This window comes from Cnephaeus nilssonii, assembly GCF_951640355.1.
Source record: "Cnephaeus nilssonii genome assembly, chromosome: 1".
In the NCBI taxonomy this organism is placed as follows: domain Eukaryota; kingdom Metazoa; phylum Chordata; class Mammalia; order Chiroptera; family Vespertilionidae; genus Cnephaeus; species Cnephaeus nilssonii.
In genome coordinates, this window is record NC_137072.1 from 92713820 (window position 1) to 92735231 (window position 21412).

A 21412-nucleotide genomic window follows, 5' to 3' on the forward strand; every position below is an offset into this window, starting at 1 on the left:
TTCATGGATTGACACTCAACCACTGAGCCACACTAGCTGGGCTGTATGCCAATGTCTTTAGATCCAGATCCTTGCCTTCAGATGAGCCTCCTCAGTCCTAAATCAGGCAGGTGATATTAGCCCCTGACAGATACACTCATGGGGATGGAGTGGAGAGGTGGATGCCTACAAGAATCTTTGGAACAAATGTTAAGTAAAAACAACAACAACAAAAAACTGGTATCAAAGACCCACTTCAACAGATTAAGAGAGCACTATGGAATAAATTAGATCAGAATCTGGGTAACCATTAACACTAGGAGAGGGCTAAGCCCAGAATCATTGGAGAAGCCGGTGCTAGAATACAAGGGAAGTGTTAAGAGTCTGTCTGGGCTTGTCTCCGGTGGGATGCTAAACCACCATGGACCACCTATGAGATGAGCTCTGTTAACAAAGGGAAATAAATGATCTGTGAGGGATGTAAGTATGAGAGGACTGCATAGGAAGGCAGGCATGGGAACAGCTAGCAGGGGATGTAAATTTCTCTTTGAAGAAAGCAGGGCAGTGGGGAGCAGGAATAAAAAGATGCTAACATGAAATGTGTTGAAAGGTGATGCACAATAATAAACATTTTTATACAAATGTAATTTGCGGCAGCACCTTATCCACACGATCCTATTGAAGTTCACACCAAAAAAAAGCATATGGAATAGGCAATAGGTGTAAAGTTTTGATTACCATTTTAAGAGGGGGAAAAAGAGACCAGAGGAGGTTAATTCATTTAATGGGTGAAGTAAGGAACTGAGTGTCTAGTTCTCAGGCTCCGAAACCCATGCTCTTTCAGCTACATTGGTGGGTGGGCCCCAAACTATATTCTGAAGTTGCTAATATTAAGAGTGGATTCTATGTGATTCCATTTACATAAAGTTCAAGATGAGATAAAGTAGATGCTATGATGATAGAAATCAGAACAGTGCTTTTCTGTAGGTGGTTGGGATGGATGGGGAAAGGACATGAGGGAACTTTCTCTTCTCTATCGTGATCTGGTGTAGGTTACATGCATGTACACTGTTTTCAAAACTCATCAGAATGTAAATTTGGGAGCTGTGCATTGCATGTCTATACATCTCACCTCAATAAAACAAAAACCAGTACTGAAATGACAGAACCTATTAAGTATTTAAAAATTTGAAATCTTGATGTGAAGTGTGTCTATCCACCTATGACTATTAAGTTTCTAGCTTATCTTGGTCCAGAACTACTTCAGAGGAAGTGCTTGATTACATCATCATAGCAGCACTCCGTGACAAAGCCCAGGTTCAGAATATAGACATTAACAATGCAGTCATTGTTCATATTTGAATTTTGCTAGCAGTGCAAATTAAACATATTCCAACCAGTTCAGAGAGCAGGCCCAGTGAGGAACATCACCTGGCATGCTTGAAGCTGCTGTGAGTAAACAGAAGCGCTGTTTGCACTTGGCACACGCTGCTTTTGTTTGGGGGGTTGGGAGCGAGGTGGACAAGGGGAGAAAAGCTGATACTTTTAACACAATTCGGTCCACATCCATCCAATTACCCGGGCCCAGATTCTCACCCGGTGAAAGTGGGTTGGAACTGAGTAGCAGCTACCAGATATTCCTTCCTTATCTCGTCTGAAATTGCCACAGTGCCCACCGTTCTACTGAACACCGACTCCCTCACTTACTTATGTTTACCGCTTAGCCCAGTGATTTTTTTTTTTTAATTTCAGATTCAAACTGATTACATTAAAAAAAACACACACACACACAAAAAAAACACTGGAAGTTTTACCTACACACTGAATAGCATTAATATTTTTTTCTTGAATAAAAACCAACTGGATGCAGACTATACTTACTCGCAGAGAAGGATTCCGTTTTCTAACCCTGTCCGAAAATCTTTGTCACCAAAGCTCCTGCCGGTTACTTGCTGGAAAAGAAAAAGAAAAAGAAAAAGAAAGCATAAAGTTTTCTTTCTTAATCAGGAAGCACAGTGATTAAATATATATATATATATACGTAAGAGCCTTGAAACAACTGGTGGCATGTTAAGAATGGGGAAAATCTGTTAGGTCTGAATTTCCTTTCCATGTGTAGTTTTGCTTAGATCAGCTAATCTTACATTTAGAGCATTTCTTTGAAGTTTTTTTTTTCTATTCACTACCTTTGAAAATATCTGTTCTTCCTGATAAGAGTGTTACTCTTCTGTTTTGGCCATGTTAACTCAAGGCCACAGCCTCCTTCATCCTGAGGATCCAATCCATACACTTTCAAAAAAGCCTGCAGAAAGTACCACCTAAGGATGAAATATCCATTTGTTAAAATGCTAAAGGGGCAAGAAGGGAAGACACAGACCCCTAACCTTGACAGACTAACATTGAGACAGAAAGATTAAAGCTAATATCCATAATGACATGGAGTAAAAAAGGAAAATAAAGGCGGGAAAAGAATGAACTGTGACAGCACAGGACTGAGGGCCAATCTTGATACCTCTGGCTCTCAGCAGCCCTTTTGGCCTAGGCACTGGGGCATTCCTTTCTTCATTCAACGTTTCTTTATCATCTACAACATGCCATGTAAATATGCATACTATAAACTGTAAAGCAACCTCTAAAATAGCAAAATCAAAAGTTATAGTCAATAAGCCAAGAAAAGAGATAAAAAGAAATCATAAAAATACTCTAACAATAAAAAAGGCAAAAAAGAAAAAAAAAAGGAATACAAAACAGATGTAATGAATAGAAAGCAAATGGCAATATTGTAGACTTAAACCTAACTATATCAACAAGTGCATTAAATATAAATGGCCCAAACATCCCCAATTAAATGACAGAGATTATCAGATTGGATAAAAAAGCAAGATTCAACTATATGATGCTTATAAGAAATGAGCTTTAAATATAAAGATAGAAATAGGTTAAATAGAAGAATAGAATAAGATATACCATGCTAACACTAATCAAAAGAAAGCTGGAGTAGTTACAGTAATATCAGACAAAGGAACTTTTAGAAAAAGAATAATTCAGGAACAGAGATAGTCAATTCAAAATTACAAGGGGTTTAGCTCATCAGGAAGATGCAACAATCCTAAACATTTTTATACCTAATTTTTTTAAAAAGCTTCAAAATACATAAGCCAAAATAGATGAACCTGCAAGGAGAAATAAACAAATTCACAACTAGAGTCAGAGATTTAATATCTCTCTTCGAAAACTGATAGAACAAGCAGACAGAAAATCAATAAGGATAAAGAAGAGTTGAACAACACTATTAACCAAGTGAACTTAATTGAAATTTTTAGGATACTCCAATCCACAAAGCAGAATACACATTTTTCTTCTTACGTTCACAATGAAAATTTATTGAAATAGATCAATTTCTGGGTTAAAAAACCAATCTCCATAAACTTATAAGAATTCAATTCATAAAAAAGTATTTTATCTGACTGACCACAAAGAAATTAAATCAGAAATTAACAAAAGAACTATTTCTGGAATAATCCACAATTAATTTTAAACTAAGTAACACAATTCTAAACAACCCTTTGATTAAAGAAGGAACCAACAGAAATTAGAATGCATTCTGTAGTGAATGAATATGGCAATATAAAAATGTATGGAAAAATGCTAAGGTAGTATTTGGGGAAAATGTATAACACAAAACATCTAAATCAGAAAAGAACACTTCAAATCAATGAATTCTGCTTCCACCTAAGCAAATGAAACCCAAATTAGGCAGAAAAAAATACTTTATACCAGAGTTGAAATCAATCAAATAGAAAACCAAAAAGCAATAGAGAAAAATCAATGATATAAAAAGCTGTTTCTTTGAGAGCAATAAAATGATAAACCTTCAGCCAGGTCGACAAATCTTCAGCTAATAAAATTGATAATCTCTGGTTTTTAGCCCAAAACAGAAAAACACAAATTATCCATCAGGAATGACAGAGATGACATCATTTCATATTTTACAGACATGAAAAGAATAACAAAGAAATAGTATAAGTAAATCTGTGGCAATAAATTTACCAACTTAGATGAATGCGAAAAATTCCTTGTACAAACAATCAAAGTTCATTCAGCAAAGAAACAGATAACCTTTCCTCACCTCCACACCCCTCAAAAATGCCAGGCCCAGAAGGCTTGTGTGGTAAATTATACCAAATATTTAAGGAAGAAATAATGCAATCCTACACAGACTCTTCCATACAATTGAAGAGGAAAGAATACAATTCATTCTATTTGGCCAACATTACCCTGCTTCCAAAACCAAAGACATTACCAGACAGAGAGAGGTAGAGATAGAGATAGAGACAGAGAGAGAGAGAGAAAGAGAGAGAGAGAAATGTCAACATGTTATCTTGGAATCGGATGTGATTTTTAATTTCTTCTTTAAATTTTTCCCTATTTTTCTAAAACTTTCTACAATTAATACATATTACTTTAATCATCAGGAAAATGAGGCAGAATTTTTTGTTTGTTTTTTTAAAGAGCAGTCCAAGAAAACTAAATGGTCCCAACTCTTCCTTGTAAACCAGAGTTCCAGTTCTATTATAAAACATAATTACCACTCCCACTAAAAAGGCAATTCACAAGCCAATATAATAGACTGCCTAGAAAAAGAAGGAAGGAAGGAAGGAAGGAAGGAAGGAAGGAAGGAAGGAAGGAAGGAAGGAAGGAAGGAAGGAAGGAAGGGAAGGAAATTCCTTTGTTAGTATTCTCTTCCTCTTATTTGAGGGAAAGTGAGAAAATGAATAAAAAGTAGTTCTTTACTGTTTGCAAATATCTAACCTTCTTTTTCCAAAATAAAGAAATTAATAAAGATGCCCTTTTAAAAGCTAAGATTTTAAACACAGACTTTAAACACTTCAGTTTTTGCTTTCCTGAACATATTAGTCCCATTTATATTCTCAAAATATCACTAATATTTTCTATAGAACTAACCTCTATTCACCAAAAAGTGATTAGGAGGCTTTCAAAACATTTTTTCCCCAGGTCTTCCTTTATATTTTTGTTAAAAGTATGTTCTAGTGCAAATGGTGCTAACATTGAGAACTTAAGATAGTTTAGCTACATTTGTTACAGAATTTCTGGCTAAGTTAATCAGGGGCCTTCTCCATTTATTGAGCAATGATGATGAATGGGGCCTAGAGACAGGAACTCAAATGAGACATGACCACCACATACAGAAAGTTCAAAGACTGATGAAGGAAGCACATATCTAAACTTTTACCATCAATAGAAGGCAACACAACTATTAAGATTATAAGAAAATATTGGTGGACGCAGACCACCTAAAAGGCCCATGTACTATTTAAAATTGTCTTGCATGTGATGCATAGTCACTAAAAAATTTCAAGTAGAGTTGATTTAATAATCCAATGTCAGCATGCTAATCAAAATGCTCCAACTTGTAGTTTGATTAAATTCAATCTCCTAGACTCCCAATTCTGGAGACAGAAATAGGCACCACGCATTTGGAGGAAGGTTCTTATTTCTACCCCTGTTCCCCCTCCTTTGCTCCTTCCCTCCCCCCTTTCATGTGTCCGTCTATTAGGTCCCAGCATAGCCTTCACATTGATCTCCACTGATCAAATGCCATCCATTCTTCCAAGCCCAGGTCATTGAGTATAGAGCCACCTGGTTCTTTGTTAGGAAGGTCAACAGCTATTCTGAATAGACTCCAGAAATTCAACCAGGAGGTTGCCAATAAAAAGTCTGGTTCTTAAACCAGCAGCAGCATCTTCACCTAAAATTAATATTTAAAAACACTCTCATTTTTCCCATTCCTTCCAAGACCTACTTAATCAGAACCAGCATTTTAAAAAGATGTCCATGTGATTCATATGCAGAGTAATTTTGACTAAATTTACTAAACTAAGCCAGCCTCTAAAATGGCAAAATCAAAAGTTATAGTTACAAATCAGAAAGGGAGGACCTTCCATTTGGAATTGAGATTTTGGGTCACCTGTCTCAACAACTCCTGTCAGCATCATCTTTATGATGTGTTTACAATATCGAACTCCGAAGACTGCTAATTTAACTCCAAAGATGGCTAATTACTATTCCCTTCATGACAGTATAATCCATTGCTATAAAAAAAAAAAAATAGCTGCCGAGAATCAACTACCATCTCCCAAGTGCATGAGCAGGAGAAGTGTAAAATGACTGCCCAGACTCTTCACTAACCTTCCCACCTGGATCCTGACTGACTGAGGACTCTCAGGAACCTTTCAGACAAGACACCGGCCAAGCCATACTGTTGGGATCACTCTCCAAGGACACAGGGCAGGATGGAAATATTAGTAGGGCTATAAAAGAGCCAGAGATGGGTTCCTGGGTCGTGGGGTGGATGGAGAGAGAGCCCGGGTTCAGGAGCACTCAGGGGCTAGCAGGGAAGAGCAGCATGAGACATCAGGAGCACTTTGTCATTTCCCTGAATTCTGCTCTCCACACCTTGCTGGATCCTCACCCGTCTGATCAATTAATCCTTGCAACTCCATTCTTGCAGTTGTTCAGCTTAGTCATGCTTGATCCTGATCTCTCACACCCAAGCATACCCACCAACAAATCCTATTGATTCTCCCTTCAGAATTTAGCGAGAACCCAATCACTTCTCACTGCCTCCACTCTACCACCTTACTGCATCATCTTATACCTAGCTGAGACTCTCTTATTAGCCTCACTGCTTTCACTTCGCCTCCCTTCCATCTATTCTCAACAGGGTAGCTAAGGTAATCCTGTAAAGTTAAATCTAGCCACTACTGTACTCAAATCTCCCAATGCCTTCCCATCTCACGCACAGCAAAAGCCAAAGCTCCTGCAGTTCCCTGAAGGCATTCAACATAAAACAAACAAGCAGCCATGGCCTGTGTTTCTCAGTGGTTAGAGCATCGGCCCACATACTGAAGGGTCACAGGTATGATTCCCAGTCAAGGGCATGTACCTGGGTTGTAGATTCGATCCTGGTTGGGGTATGTGCGGGTGGCAACCAATCAATGTGTCTCTCTGTGTTTCTCATCTCTCTCTCTCTCTCTCTCTCTCTCTCTCTCTCTCTCTCTCTCTCTCTCCCCCTCTCTCCCTCTTCTCCTTTCTCCCTCTTTCCCTCTCTCCCTCTCTCTCTCTCTCAATGCCTCTGCCTCTGCCTCTGCCTCTATGTCTATCTTTATCTTTCTGTCCCGCCCTCCCTCCCTTCCAACAACTCTTTCTAAGAATCAATGGAAAAAAATATCCTCAGGTGAGAACAAAACCACCACCACCACCACCAACAACAACAATAACAACAAAAAAAAGCAAAAAACAAACAACAACAAAAGACCTAAAAACTAGCTGTAGCACATGGGCAAAACTATGAGATAACCCCATGATTTTAAGTGGGGCATAATGAATCTGCACACATCTCCCCATTCAAGGGGATCCTCAAAAGCACTTATGTTGGCAATTATGTCACCAACTATACCCTGTGTGCCTTTCAGGAAAGTCCAATATCAGACTCTGCCCCCTGCTTTATGGTTTAGGGTTAATTCACTTCCATTACTAATCAAAATATTTGTTGGAGGGACATGTAAGTGTCAGATCAAAACATTCAATGAATGGATGATTTATCAAAACTTTGATGGTTTTAAAGGAAAAGAAAACATTTCATGTACTTGAGCAATTAAACCCAAAGCAGAAGCTAGAGGACATCATGATGTGTTATCACACTATTTTATGCAATTAATTACTGAGGAAGCTCATCTATATTTTGATTTCCTTCCCAGAGAACTAAACAGTAATTATGTTTCTGAGTTTGTCCATATTAATGGTACTGCTCTAAATGACTCAAATAACTGAAATGCAAAGGAGTACAAAAAAGTCTAATACAGAAAACCACACAACTTATGGAAACATTTTTTATGATGTGTTTATCATGTAACACATCATATAGCATGATGCTATACTTCACTAATTACTGCGTTACCATTGTTATTATGTAATTGCCATGAACAGGCAAAGACTGCCAAGAATCACTCTCTCAGCCTGATTATTACCATTTAAACAAACTGTATTTCAGAAATGTTTTCATTAAGCTTCAGTGTTGTTTTGTTAAGCAATCTGGTGGATATACTACAGACTATTAATAAACCGAAGGACGAAGATTGTAACTTAATTTTCGAAAGCCTTATTATATGATCTTAAAAGGAGATTCTATTGGCTGACAAAATACTGGTCCCTAGATTCAAGCAATTGAAAAAAAACACACACAACAAATTAGTAGATTTTTTTTTACTTAACTTTTGAAAGGCATGGATATTTTCTCTCAATTGTTGTACAAAACAGGTACACTTTTCAGAAGGTTGTGATTTCCTCCTATAAACACTAAATGGGCATCACACCTCTTTAAGCCTCTGGAGAAGATTTGTGGCTCATTATGCCCATTTATCTTCTGATCATATTTGACTTATCTGACAAGAACATTTCTGCATATTTTATACCTGAATTGTAAAATAAAGCAGAATAGAATTGCTCTTATTTTTCACGTTTATTAAGAATAAATTAACTGCTATTTCTGTCTCCTTCCTGGGGTTGCTAGAAAAGTCAAATCAAGATTCTGTTGAAACTCTTTGTAAACATCTGAGCAAGAATTAGCAATCAACCAACCAGTCATCTACTGAATACCTATGTCATGTCAGGCAGTATAATAGGTGTAAGACTAAAATAACAAAAAGATCTGGAGCCTACCCAGTAAGAATCCACAATCTAGGGGGAAAGATAAAACATTACAATGTAGTAGGTGTTGATAGAGAAACATGGAAAGAGATCCACGGGGACATGGAGGAAGCAATACATGCAAATTGCATGACTGAAGCAATAGTTGATTGATAAATAGTTCACATTCATATACCAACTACCATATGCCCTCACTGTTCTAAATGCTTGTCACATATTAATTTATTTAATCCTCATAACAACTCAGTGAGGTAGATCTGATTATTATCATCTCCAGTTTAAAGTCAAGGAAACCTAGACACAAAGAGGGTAAGTCACTTTGTGCAAGGACACAAAGCAAGTAAATAGCAGAGCCTGGACGTGAGCCCAGGTAGTGTGACTGCAGAGTTCATGCTCCTAAGCATGATTCTACGCAGCATCCGAGCAAAGGAATGAACACACTCTGCCCACGACAGTCTAGGAAAGCCTTTGAGGGGCTGGCATTTGAATTGGTTCTGAAGGATAAGAAGGGATTCCCCAAAGGAAGGCGATAAAGTAGGGCACTCCAGGCAGACAGAAAGGCCTGTACAAGATTTCTTTGAACAAAGAGGGAAAGTTCTAAGGGCTGAGCACAGGAGGCAGGCAGGGAGGGAGGAGGGGGTGGGAGGAAATGGGGTGCCAAAGGAGGCATGGCCCAGATGATAAGGAACTTGTGTGTCAGAACTATGGCTTATACTTGATCCTGAAACAAAAGGTGCCGCAGAAGATGAGGGTAAGGAAGGGATTCTTCCCATCATTCTCCCCATTTTCCACTAATTCCCCATTCCTAAAGAGAATCACTTTTGCTTGGTGCTCACAATTAACTCCTCCCAGACTTTCCCACCCCCATATTAGAGCCCAATGACCTCACTGTTGGGATCACACTGAGATTGAGACCCTCTGGCCCAACTTTCCATCGGACCACCAGCCCAGCCCTGCACACATTGCTCTATGTACCATACCTGCACCTATCTTTTCATCTTTTCCTGCCAGCTCAAAAGGAAATAAATATACTTCTTCTTTCCTCTATCAAAGCTCTGGATCCTATTCTTTCTCATCCCTAGGTGCTGCCTTTATCTCAACCTTACCCCTTGGTTCATAATATCCTTCATCTCTGCTGGTAGCACAAGTTCCCTTTCTTCCTAAAAACCCTAATTCAATCCCAACCTCTTTAACCCACCATCCCAGTTTCTCCTTCCTTTGACAGTCCAAGCTCCCTCTGTGAGTACCCTGTGCCCAGTCCCCTTATGTTCATAGCTCAGCCGCCTACAAGCTGTCCTCTTTTAATTCACTGAAAATTCTTCAAGGGTTAAGAGCTGAGACCCATGATTTTGACTCTGAGATCCACCAACATAAGCTAAATCATAAGCAGATTAATGAACATCTACCAACCCTCAGCTTCCCTACTTACAAAATGGTAATTGTATCTACTCCAAAGTTTTGCATGAAGAGTCAATGAACTGGTATATGTCAAGCCATTCCCATAGTACTTGACCCATAGTCAGAGCTCAATAAATTTCACTGTCAATATTGGCAATAATGCTAGAATTGTCATAGATTTCATCCTTGATTTCTCCCTTTCCAATATTCTCAGCAGGTCCTTCTGCCCTGGTTTAATGATGCCATGCTTTACTGGTTCTCCTCTTAAATTCCAATATTGCCTAAAAGACATTTTCTGAGCTAAAAGACATTTTCTCCTTTAACCTGAATCAAAGTCTCAGCAGCAGGATAGTAAACCACTCCCTCCTTTCCAATCACTTTCTCTCCCAGGCCTCCTCATCACCAAACACTCCTGGCTTTTTCCCTACTTCATTCAATAAATACTCCTTTCTCTGCTGCCTTAGGTACTTATACCCATTCATTTCCTAATGTAAAACATGGTTTTTTCCTCCTTTCTTCACTTTTCCTTTTTTCTCTTTCCAACCACACATTCCCCTTCCCTGGGTAGTCCCATACCCTTAAATATCTCATATATGATAATTCAGACATTTTTATGAATTTAAATCTCTTGCCTCTAATTATCCTGCATATGATAACTCACACATTTCTCTACATGGCTCTGACCCTTTTCCCCTGAAGTCCAGAATCAGATATCCAATTTCCTACTCAACATCTCCACTTGACTACCTAATAAACATGTCACACTTAAGATCAAAACAAAATCCATAATATCTGTCCCCTGGTCCAACCTGTTGTTCCACCTTCTCCATATCAATGTATGGCACCACCATCTCCATCCCCAAAAACACAGAGGTGCATTCAAACCATCAAGAACAACAATGCTCCTCCCTCCACAATGTATTTAAGATCTGTTCTTTCCCTCTGTCTCTACATGACCACACTAGTAGCAGCAGCCGTCCCGCTTCCACGCTGGCCCCTGCACACACCATCTCTGACACAGCACCCAGGAATCTTTCTATAGATCCATCCCGTGTCCCTTCTCATTACACCAGCATAAGTCCAAGTATAATCACAACCTCTTCATTTTACAGATGGGAAAAATAATGTCCTGCAAATGAAGTGACTAGCTCAAGGTCCTACAGCTAGCTATCAGCAAGGAAGACTAGGCTCAGGTCTCCCTTCACCCATGCCAGGGCTTCATTGCCCCCAACATTGCCTTCAGAAAGCACTCCTTTTTGTGGCACTGATATTGCTACACTCTCTTGAACAGCAATAGCTCCTTACATCTATTCAGTTCGGCTTGGCAAAGAAACAGCACAGAAGTCCAGCCAGGCCTGAGGTTACTTAATCAACATTATCAGACCCTGATCCTCTCCAGCACTAGCTCTGAGTGCTTAACAGTGAGAATAATAGAATGCAATCTGCAGAATCCATTTATATTTTCATCATGTCATCAGAAAACCAGAAGGCGCTGTTTATAGCCACAGATTGACAGACTCCACTAAAAAAAATCTAATTAAGAATGCAGGCAATGCTCAAACGCACCCTGGGAGCATTAAATCCTCTGATCCAGCCTTTGTGCGCTCTAGACACAAGAAAATGGGTCAGTCCAGGAGCATGTGAGTGGGTTCAGCAGCAACTGTGGCTGCACATCCTCAAGCTGTTCTTGCCTTACCAAGAGCCTGAACAGATGCTACAAAGAGAGTCAGACAACACTCAAAGTGAGCTTCCACACAGCATAACGTGGTAGCGACTGATTTGGGAGCAAAGAGAAAGACGAGTCCAAAAAGAAAATGCTCATGGAGTTGTCTGGGCTCTGTGTGTTTTCTCCATTTCAAGGAGTAAGGACCTGCATTAGCCACAGTGTTCCTTTCACCTGAGTACCATGTAGCTCCACTAAGTTGGGCAAATCAGTGTAGGTAACTGTCATCCGGTCCTCAGCACAGTGAGATATAAGATCTTTGAATTAGGCAAATCTGGAGTCAAATTTCAGGTCTGACACTCAGGGGCTGTGTGACACTGAACAAATGGCTTCATTTCTCTGAGCCTGCACCCTCATCTTTAAAAGATGGTTGTAGGAGCCTGTTTTGTGAGGTTGTTGGATGTTACAAATCATGAGTGGAAAAATTTAGGAGGACATTTTTCCCCCCAAGCTTCATGGTTACAATTTTTATTCAAAAGAAAGGGAGTATAGTTGAGGCAAGTTTGCCACTACGCTGATGGACCTGGGACTGTGGGTCTGAGTACAAAATTGCACAGGGAAGCCGATGTGATAACCTCCCACACACTGTCCAGGTGAAGTGAGACCATGGGGAAACCACTGTGCATATTCAGAATATGACACATTTTATGAGAAAATTGGCCTTAAAAATGCCAATGTCATGACAAAAAGTGGAGGGTTGCTATTCCAAAATAAGAGTCTTAAGAGACATACAACCAATTGCCTTGCATGCTCCTTAGTAAAAATCTTAATAGAACCTTTACAGATGACACTTTGGGCCCAATTGCAGAATCTGAATACACACTGGTCATTTGATAATATCAAGGGCTTCACTTTATTAACAGTGACAATGGCATGGTGGCTATGTAAGAGAATGTTCTTCAATTTTGCAGATGCACACCAAAATATTTAGAGGGAAAGGGGTCTGGTGTCTGTAATTTATTTTGAAATCGTTGGAAATATGCTGGGGGCATATGTGAATGTGTGCGTGTATGTTTGTATAAGAAGTAAATATAGAAAATGTTAACAATTATTGAAACTAGACAGTAGGTATATGGGTTTCCTTGATTCAATTCCTTCCTACCTTCCTCCCCCTGTCCCTCTGTCCCTCCCTCCATCCCTCCCTCCCTTCCTTCCTTTGTTTCTTTTGAATGTTTCCAAATATTCATAATAAAATGTTGTCGGGGGCTAGGGCTGAAAGTCATTCACCTGCCCAGGGAAAGTACTCAGGGTAACCTGTCCAACTCCGGCTCATTTACTTCTAGGAGCATTTGCTCATATTTGTTTTCACTGATGACAGTCACTTATCAGTTCACTATCAATCATTTCATTTATATTCAACCCATACTCTCAACTGCTCACCACACAGAAGTGGCACTTGCCAGCCATTGGATCAGCATGACGTTAGCACTGAGGATGGAAGGAAGAAGGGGTCAAGCCTTCCCAATTTTGGCCAAGAACTGGAACCAGAGGCTCTGCCAAGTACACACAGTCCAGTGACAGCTGTAGAGCGGTGTGAAGAACTGATCAATTTCACCATTTGCTATTCTAATAACTGAATCATTTTTAGCGAAGAATCCAAAGTAACCACAGAACTGTTGTACTTTGTCAGGACTTGGCATTTAAAAAGGCATCAAAGTCAAGCTAGAAAACTACTAGAATTCATCCAAACAAGTTATTAGATTCCCAAATGAAAACAAACCATGGTGAAATGTCATCCTACAGACAGGATGATCACATTCTAAACAGCCTGTCCTTTAAAAAGTTGGTACGACTTGGGCAACACAACTATGAAGGCAAGAAAGTGATCAACATAAAATGAGGGTGACTTTGAGAAGGAGGGAGGAATTATGGCAGGGCTCAGGGTGGGCTTCCAGGGTGGCACAATCCTACTTCATGAGTTGGATCCACTTCCTGGTCCAGTAATTCTAAGGCTGTTCACCTTCAATAAGAAACTAAGTTATGTATTTGTTTTACGTGGCTTTCTGTAATTGTGTTATATTTTACAATTAAAATGATTTAAAGGGAGGCCTGGGAATATGTAGCTTAACCTCCATATTGGCTCAACCTCACTTTTTTTCTCTCATTAGCCACTAAAGCCATTTCCATCTGTTTTAGTCAGAAAATACTTTGTAGTGATAAAACGCCACTTTTAAACGGTTTCTCATTCAAATGTAACAGAAATACACTTCTATCTAATAATATTCCTAAGGTCCACTGTTGAAATGGTGGCTGGGATGCACACATGCCCACTGCCTAGTGTATTTTAAAACAAACATTTGAACATTGGACACAGGAGCCAATTTGCTGTTTGGCTTTGGAACATAAAAAGACGTATCTTCTTCAAAGAGTTTGCCATTTAAATGGCTCTAGGCAGGCGCTTAGGATTGGGAATGGCCATAGTGCCCCGCACCCCCATCTTCCATCAACGGTTCTTTTGTTGGGATCACACAGTTGTCTAGCGACACCTTGTCAGGCTGGGTCAGAGGCCCAAAGTCAAGATAACTGAGTCCCAGTCACAGTTCTGCTAACAACCAAGAGCTTCCAGCAAATCACTTCACTCTCTTAGTCTCAGACAGCTCCACCCAAGGCTGCTGACTCTCTGCATCCTCTTCCACCCTAGCCTTTCACCTTGACATTTTGATCACAATAGGACACATCATTTATTAAACCTTAATCCGCTCATATACACCTCAGCTCCCCAGTGGGGTAGTTAGGCTGCCAGGACGGGTTACACAGATTGTGCCCTGGACAGGGCCCCCAGCTGAGGAGACAAGCTGTGGCTGAGGCCAGCCTGAGCTCTCTTTGTCAAACCATTCAAACTCTTCTAAAGGAAGAGTCCCATTTTCCTAAATCACACAGCACCACCCTCTGTGCCCACGCCCCTAGGGCCCACCCTGAGGTGCCATTTTGGGTTTACGCAAAGGTACTCAGTGGGTTGTCAGAGGCCCTGATACAAGTACTGCTGTTATCGCTGTTATCCAGATAAACTGAAATACAGACCATTAAGTAATTTGCCCAGCTTCATAGAGCTGGTAGGTGGCAGAGCCAGGACTCTCATCTGGACAGTCTGACTCCTGACCAGCATACTCTGTTGCCTAAATATATCTGTGTCCCTGCTGGCTTGCCCCTATTATCAGTTAAATTGTAAATAAAGACCTGACTTCCCATCGCCTGTGCCACCTTCTCTCTTGTATGTGCCTTTTCCTTGAACTGTGGAATAAAAAATAAACCCCCAAATCTAGACATTTGTCAAAATGTCTGTACATTTAGGATCAATTCACTCCATACCATGGGGGTGAAATAATAACAATTTTTGTGATGTCACTGGAATTTTAGCTCTATATTTTTAAAATCATCACAAATAGCCAAAGAATCCAAATTAAAACAATCCTACATACAATTTGACCCTCTAGGGAATGAAAAATAAATATCGACTGGTGGGGAGTGTCGGGGACAAGAAGAAAGGAAGGCAAGATGCCTCATTAAGGCCACTAGGCATTTCTATAACAAAACATTTGTGTTACGGCAGGAAATCTGTTCTTCTGGCTGGTTTGTGATGAAGACAGAGGGTGGTCCTCCCAGCACTCTGGGATGCCATTCATCGCTGGGCCTCACTGACCCTGCAATGTGGTGGCTGCCTCCCGCCCCACACACACACACCCCCCCCCCCCCCCCGCCCGCCCAGGTGTTACAAAGAAGAGTGCAACCCTGGACTACAGAGAAATTAAAGAAAAAACAGGCAGGCTAGTCGTTATAAATCTAATAGGTGAGAGCCACGTTAAACCAAAAACCAACAACCAATAACAGGACCTTCTGACCACACAGCATCTTGAAATACTTCATTAATGAAAAGATAGGGGAGAGGAAGAAAGGTCTCAAAGGTAGTTGTGTTATTGTTAGAATACATACTAAGTTCTAATAGGTCCTTGGTTATATTTTTAAAACCCCTTATAATCAAGTCATCTTGAGAGATGGCTTGGAACCAAAGGTTCCGCTAAATGCTTAACATTGGTTCTCACTGAAGGGGAGAGGGGAGCCCTGACGTATATCGTTTACCAATCTCCCCCCAACCCCGTGTACAAACTCCCACCACAGGGGATTTCACGTTCACCCTGATGTCACTAAACACAGAAGGAGGAGGAGATGCACGGGGCTCTCTCCTGAGCCTTGTGAGCTGGCTCCAAAATACCGCTGCGGACTCGCAATGTGTATGGCATACACACCAGCTCCTCGAATAGCATCGTGTCATTTCATTATGACATTGATGACATGCCGTAGGTACTTAAAACTTGTTTACGTCAAATAGCCTATGGTAAAATCAGTTCCACTATATGTTGTCTTGCTTAGCGTGGCAGAACCTATAACAATGTTAAGTGATGACCTACTGTACATTATGAGGCTGATAGCTTAAATGTAGTGTTTCAAGTGTATTACAACTTCTAAATATCCATGACATTGAGAATTTATCAAATAATCATTGAAAACAAAGCATATATCTATGTAAAATTTTAAATGCTTCTAAACTTTTATTTGCTCTTGTTAATAAACAGTCAACATCTTACCGAAATATATTCCATGGTCAAGTAAGTAAGTTTGGGGAATGCTGTGTGTGGTTTGTTTTGTGATTTTTTTTTTTTTAATATGATGATGTGTTTTTGTTTTTCAACTTTGAGCTACTCAGAGCTACTCTGATGCTATAACCTGTTATGCTCTCAGATAGCTTTTGCCAGTTTCCTGGCTACGGAAGCAAAAGGTCTCTACTAAATTCCTGAAAATTGGAGCAATAACAATAGTCTAAAGAATAGGCTTGTCTCAAGCTTTTAAAATCAAATCTAAAAACCTTACTTTTGTCCTGCCGAAGTATTTCCTATCTGTGGAATATGCTCGAGTTCTCGAAAGCTTGCACCCTCTCTCTAGTCTTGAATTTGAAAACATATTTATTTCTTCCTCCTCCCCTTATAGGAGAGCCAAGAATGATATAGAGCAAAGCGAATAACTGTCCCCAATCCATTCTAGTGTGCAGTGATATAATTTTTAACGAAATAAGTTTTAGGCAATTAACCAGGCTATAATCACCTTTTAGAGAAAAGCTTATGAGAAAAACACAGCCCACTTCCACCATAAGGACACAAACCACCCAAATGAGAGTGTTGCCCACACCGCTCAGGAGGTGCTAAGCACACAGAACCAGCAGAGCAGACCAGTGGCTCTCACCACTGACTGACACAGAGAGCTGTTGTTTGCAAAAGGAAGAGAGGAGGACTAAGGCTGTTTGCAACAATCAACAGCTCTGTTCTTTCTTTCTTTCTTTTTTTCTAATTGCTAGGACACCTGCTGCCTCAGTCTCTTTAGCCTCATCCATTATGCAGCATGTTGGTGGTGATGGGACTGGGATATGCCATTGCACACAATGATAAACCTGAGGAAAGACAAAGGTGCAGACCCAGCAACCCTAAGAACACGCAGCAAAGAATCCACACATTTCCTCTTCCCACTCTCAGGATCGCAGGTCCTTCAAAGATGCACTCCCACCCAAATTCATTGAGTCGCCATTTTATGGCATCGGAAGGAGTGAAAATGCAAAGACAATACTCGTTCTTCCCATGATGTCCTTACGGGATTTAATTATGATTTCATGGGGATTACCCTCCACATTTATCTTCTGGCCCACCCCAGAGAGGAAATTCAGAAGTATTTCCCAGAGTGTCCCATAGAGTCCTAGTTCCACAGGATGTTGAGATGTGATGTGGAAAAGGGCTTCATAGCCAATTCAGTTTTGAGAATGCTGTATTTCTTTAAAATTATGGTGTTTGGTGTATTTTTTTTTCAACTTTGAGGTTCTCAGAGCCAATAATATGCCAATGTACACTGAGGTCCTCCAGTGAGGGATAAAATAGTGTTTCCCAGTGTGTCTGGGAAAGACGTCCTTTCGAGCAAGGTCTCTGGTGGGTGGGACCAGTGTTTGTGGAACATGCGTTAGGAAACTGGCATTCTGCAGAGCTGGTTAGCACATAGCCTGGGGGGTCTAACAGGCTCTCCCCCGTGTTGTTTGGCCTTAACTGTGTTGGATCACCTGGTATTTTCAATAATTGCAATAAGCTGCCCTGATTTGAAAATCAAAAGAGCTAATATTTAAACAACAACAAAGCTTTTTTTATTGCTTCTCTTGAAAAAAAAAAAAAGTGGGGTAATGGGGCTCATTGTGCCCACAGACTTGCCACAGAATAGTTTAAACCATAAAGAAATTTTTAAAAACACCATAGAAGGCATCCTGTTTGTAGTAACGTTAAGGAAAGAAAAATTACAAATGCACTTACTTATGTATAAGTGTTCAGAGAAGTGAAATAAGGCAAGTGAGAGTGGGCAAGTGAGAGGCCTTCTGAACAGCTGTGAGGATGTGATTGGACAGGAGAAAGGAGGGATGTGTGCAGAGCTAAAGGAAACTCCAAGATGCAAGCACAGGCTGAAATCAATGTCATAAAAATAGATCACAGGCTGCTTTGAAATACAGACACAAAACGCATGCTCATTTAAATGTGCTATTTAATTGAGGAACATAGCAGTCAGGAATTTTAACCATTAAGTAGCTCTGAGCCACCTGGCTATTATATACAACCTCTGAGAGGATACACACTAGATATTTCTTAGCTATATGACTAAGTAATTCCCAAAACAATTTCCATCAAATGCCAGGTGCAAAAGCAATTACATCAAAATCCTTGCCAGTTCCACAGACCTGTAATAGCAAGGCCTCCAAGAACCACTGAACCAGTGAACCAGTTCGAAAATAATGCTGGAACCTCAGAGATCCTATTACTAAGTAGCAGAAATAGATTTTCAAGTGCTCGCTTTGAAATATTAAGCATTGTTCCACCCAGATATTTCCACCATCCTAGAATATTTATTAAAAACCAGTTCAAAGTGAGTCAGCTTCTAAAATAAAGCTTCATTTTGCCTGAAGTCACGATGTGTAGCTGTTTAATCTTTCCTTAATGTGATTAGCACATCCTCAGAAACAAAAAATAAATAAAAATATTTTCTTATTAAAAGGTCAGATCTATGATAGGAGCTCGAAACATGTTTCTTAACCTGAATTAACATAGGACTCTTGTTGTTCTATAATTTCTGTTATTTTTCACATAATGACTCTTGCAAGATTTATACTAACAACTCAAAGCCCCAACCCTCAGACTTGATTAGTCTTCTATCTATAGTCTCAAAAGAATGCCTTACTTTGAAAAGCTTGGCATCCTTAGACACAAAAAAAGATCACTCTCCAAAATCATTGGAGCTACCAGAATCTCCCCTAACCTTAGCACCATTTTTTCTACCTCAAAGTAAGAAATGTCTCTCTTTCTTTCTGAGCAAAACCTTGTAACTCAGGCCTTTGTTCCTGCTTCCTCTGGTCTCTTCCCTTCTCTCCGCTTTGCACTGCTGACCAAGGTGGGCGATCTTCAGAATACTTCTTTGCATATGGCAGTCTTGATTCAAATACTTTAAAAGGTTTCCTACTGCCCTAACTCCTTAGACTGCTGATCAAGGAATCTGCTATGAGTCTATTCTTTGTGTGAATTCACCACATATACCCATGCCTCTTTGCATGTGTTCACACCACTTACCATATATGGAATAACTTCAGTCTTTATTTATGTCCAATCCCATGTTCAAATCTCAAGATACAAATACTCTAAGATTTCCCCCAAAGCACCCACTAGCCCCTATATCCTTTAGTAAGCCAATTTCTCTCCAACTCCCAAAGCACTTACTGATTTTTATACATGAAATAGACAGAAGATCTGGACTTAAATCCTACTTTCACCACTAACTAGCTATGTAGCTCATGTCTTACCTGTAAAATAGGGAAAATCATAGCACTGATCTTAGGTAGGGATAAAATGAGATTATGTATATGAGAGCACATGAAACTTGTTAATATAATTTACCTTGAATTATCACTAACATTTGTATGTTTTGTCTCTGTATCTCTGAGTAGATTCATTCATTCAACAATTATTTACAGAGCACATATTCTGTGCCTGATAATGTACTAGACACCAAGGATGTGGTCCCTGAATTTGTGGCTCTGTTTAGTAAACAAGACCGATAACAAACAAAATAACATATAATATAAGCTAGTGATGAGTGCTATGAACAAAAATAGAGCAAAACAAGAAGATTAAAGGGACAAAGAATGGATTGCTATTTGAGATATTTTAAATTGAAAGGCTTGTCCAAGGAGGTGACACATAATCAGACGTGAATGAAAAAGATAGTGAGTGATGCTCATTTCTGTGGGAAAGCATTTCAGGCAGAGAAATGCCAGTTCAAGGTCCACAGGTGGGTGTGAGCATGGAATGTCTGATAAAGAAAAAGGTAAGTATAGCTGAAATGAAGCCAATAAGAGTGACAGGATGACAAGGTGAGGGCAGAGAGGGAGCTAATAGCTTCATAGGCAATAATCAGGACCTTGGAACCTACTCTCAGTGCTGTTCAAAGGCACCAAAAAGAGTTTTGAGCCTGGAGATGATATGATTTGATTAACATTTTAAAATATTATTCTGACCATTGTATAAAGAATTGACCTTGGGGGAGCAGGTGGGGAAGACTGGGAACAAGAAGACCATTGAGGACACCACTGCATAGTCTAAGTGAGAAAGATGGTGACCTGGACCAGGTTGGCAGTTGAGGGGATGATTAGAAGTGATCAGATCCTAGGTTTATTTTGAAGGTAGAAGCTAAATGGTTTGCTGATAGACTAACCAAATGTGAGGTAACAGAAAAGAAGAGGAGTTGGGAATGTTGGTATATTTTGACCTTGAGCAACAGGGTACATGGTAATATAGCTATTAAGATAAGGAAGACTTGAAAAGAAGCAACTTTGGGGGAGGAAATCAAGAGCCGTATTTTGTTCCTACTAAAGTTAGATGACTGTGTTGTATCCTGGGGAGATAGTTAGATACACTGGAGCTCAAAGGAAAGGACAGCACTAAAGATATACATTTGTATGTGGACCACACAATAAAATCACCCGTGGAGTATGTAAAATAATAGGTCTACAGACTGAATCCTGGGTCAGCCAACAATTAAAAGTTGGGGAAAAAGAGAAACAATTAAAAGTCCAGCAAAGGAGAACAAGAAGGAAAAGCTAATGAGTTAGGAGGCCAGTTATAAGATGAGGCCGTTCTGGAAGCCAAGGAAGAAAAATGTTGGAAGAGGGAAGGAGTGGTTAATATCTCAATAACGTTAACAGGTTATATAGGATGAGAACTGTGAATTGTATTGTCTGTTGGATTTGGCCAATGAAGGGCACAGGTAACCTTGACATGAGTAACTTCTATAGCATGGTGAGGATACAAGTACACTGAGGTGGATAAAGGAAGGAAAGCATAGTCAACTCTTTGAGTAGATATGGAGAAGTAGGCGGACATAGATGTACAGTTTAAAAGGAGCACATGCTAAAGGAATGACCCACTAAAAAATGCAAAGTCAAAGATGTAGAAAAGAGAGGGATGACCATTGAGAGAGCAAAGAGTAAATCTTTGAATATGTGAGGGGATGTAC

The 21412-nt window shown here is 39.8% G+C and overlaps 1 protein-coding gene across 8 annotated transcripts in view; it reads right to left on the reverse strand.

Moving 5' to 3' along the window:
• LIMCH1 (LIM and calponin homology domains 1) overlaps window positions 1-21412 on the reverse strand; it is a 321534-nt gene that overhangs the window by 196212 nt on the left and 103910 nt on the right. For all 8 annotated transcript variants that reach the window (XM_079777576.1, XM_079777575.1, XM_079777579.1 and 5 more), the window contains exon 2: window positions 1861-1931. In XM_079777576.1, the coding sequence (XP_079633702.1) occupies window positions 1861-1931 (71 nt within the window). The remainder of the gene's footprint in view (window positions 1-1860; window positions 1932-21412) is intronic.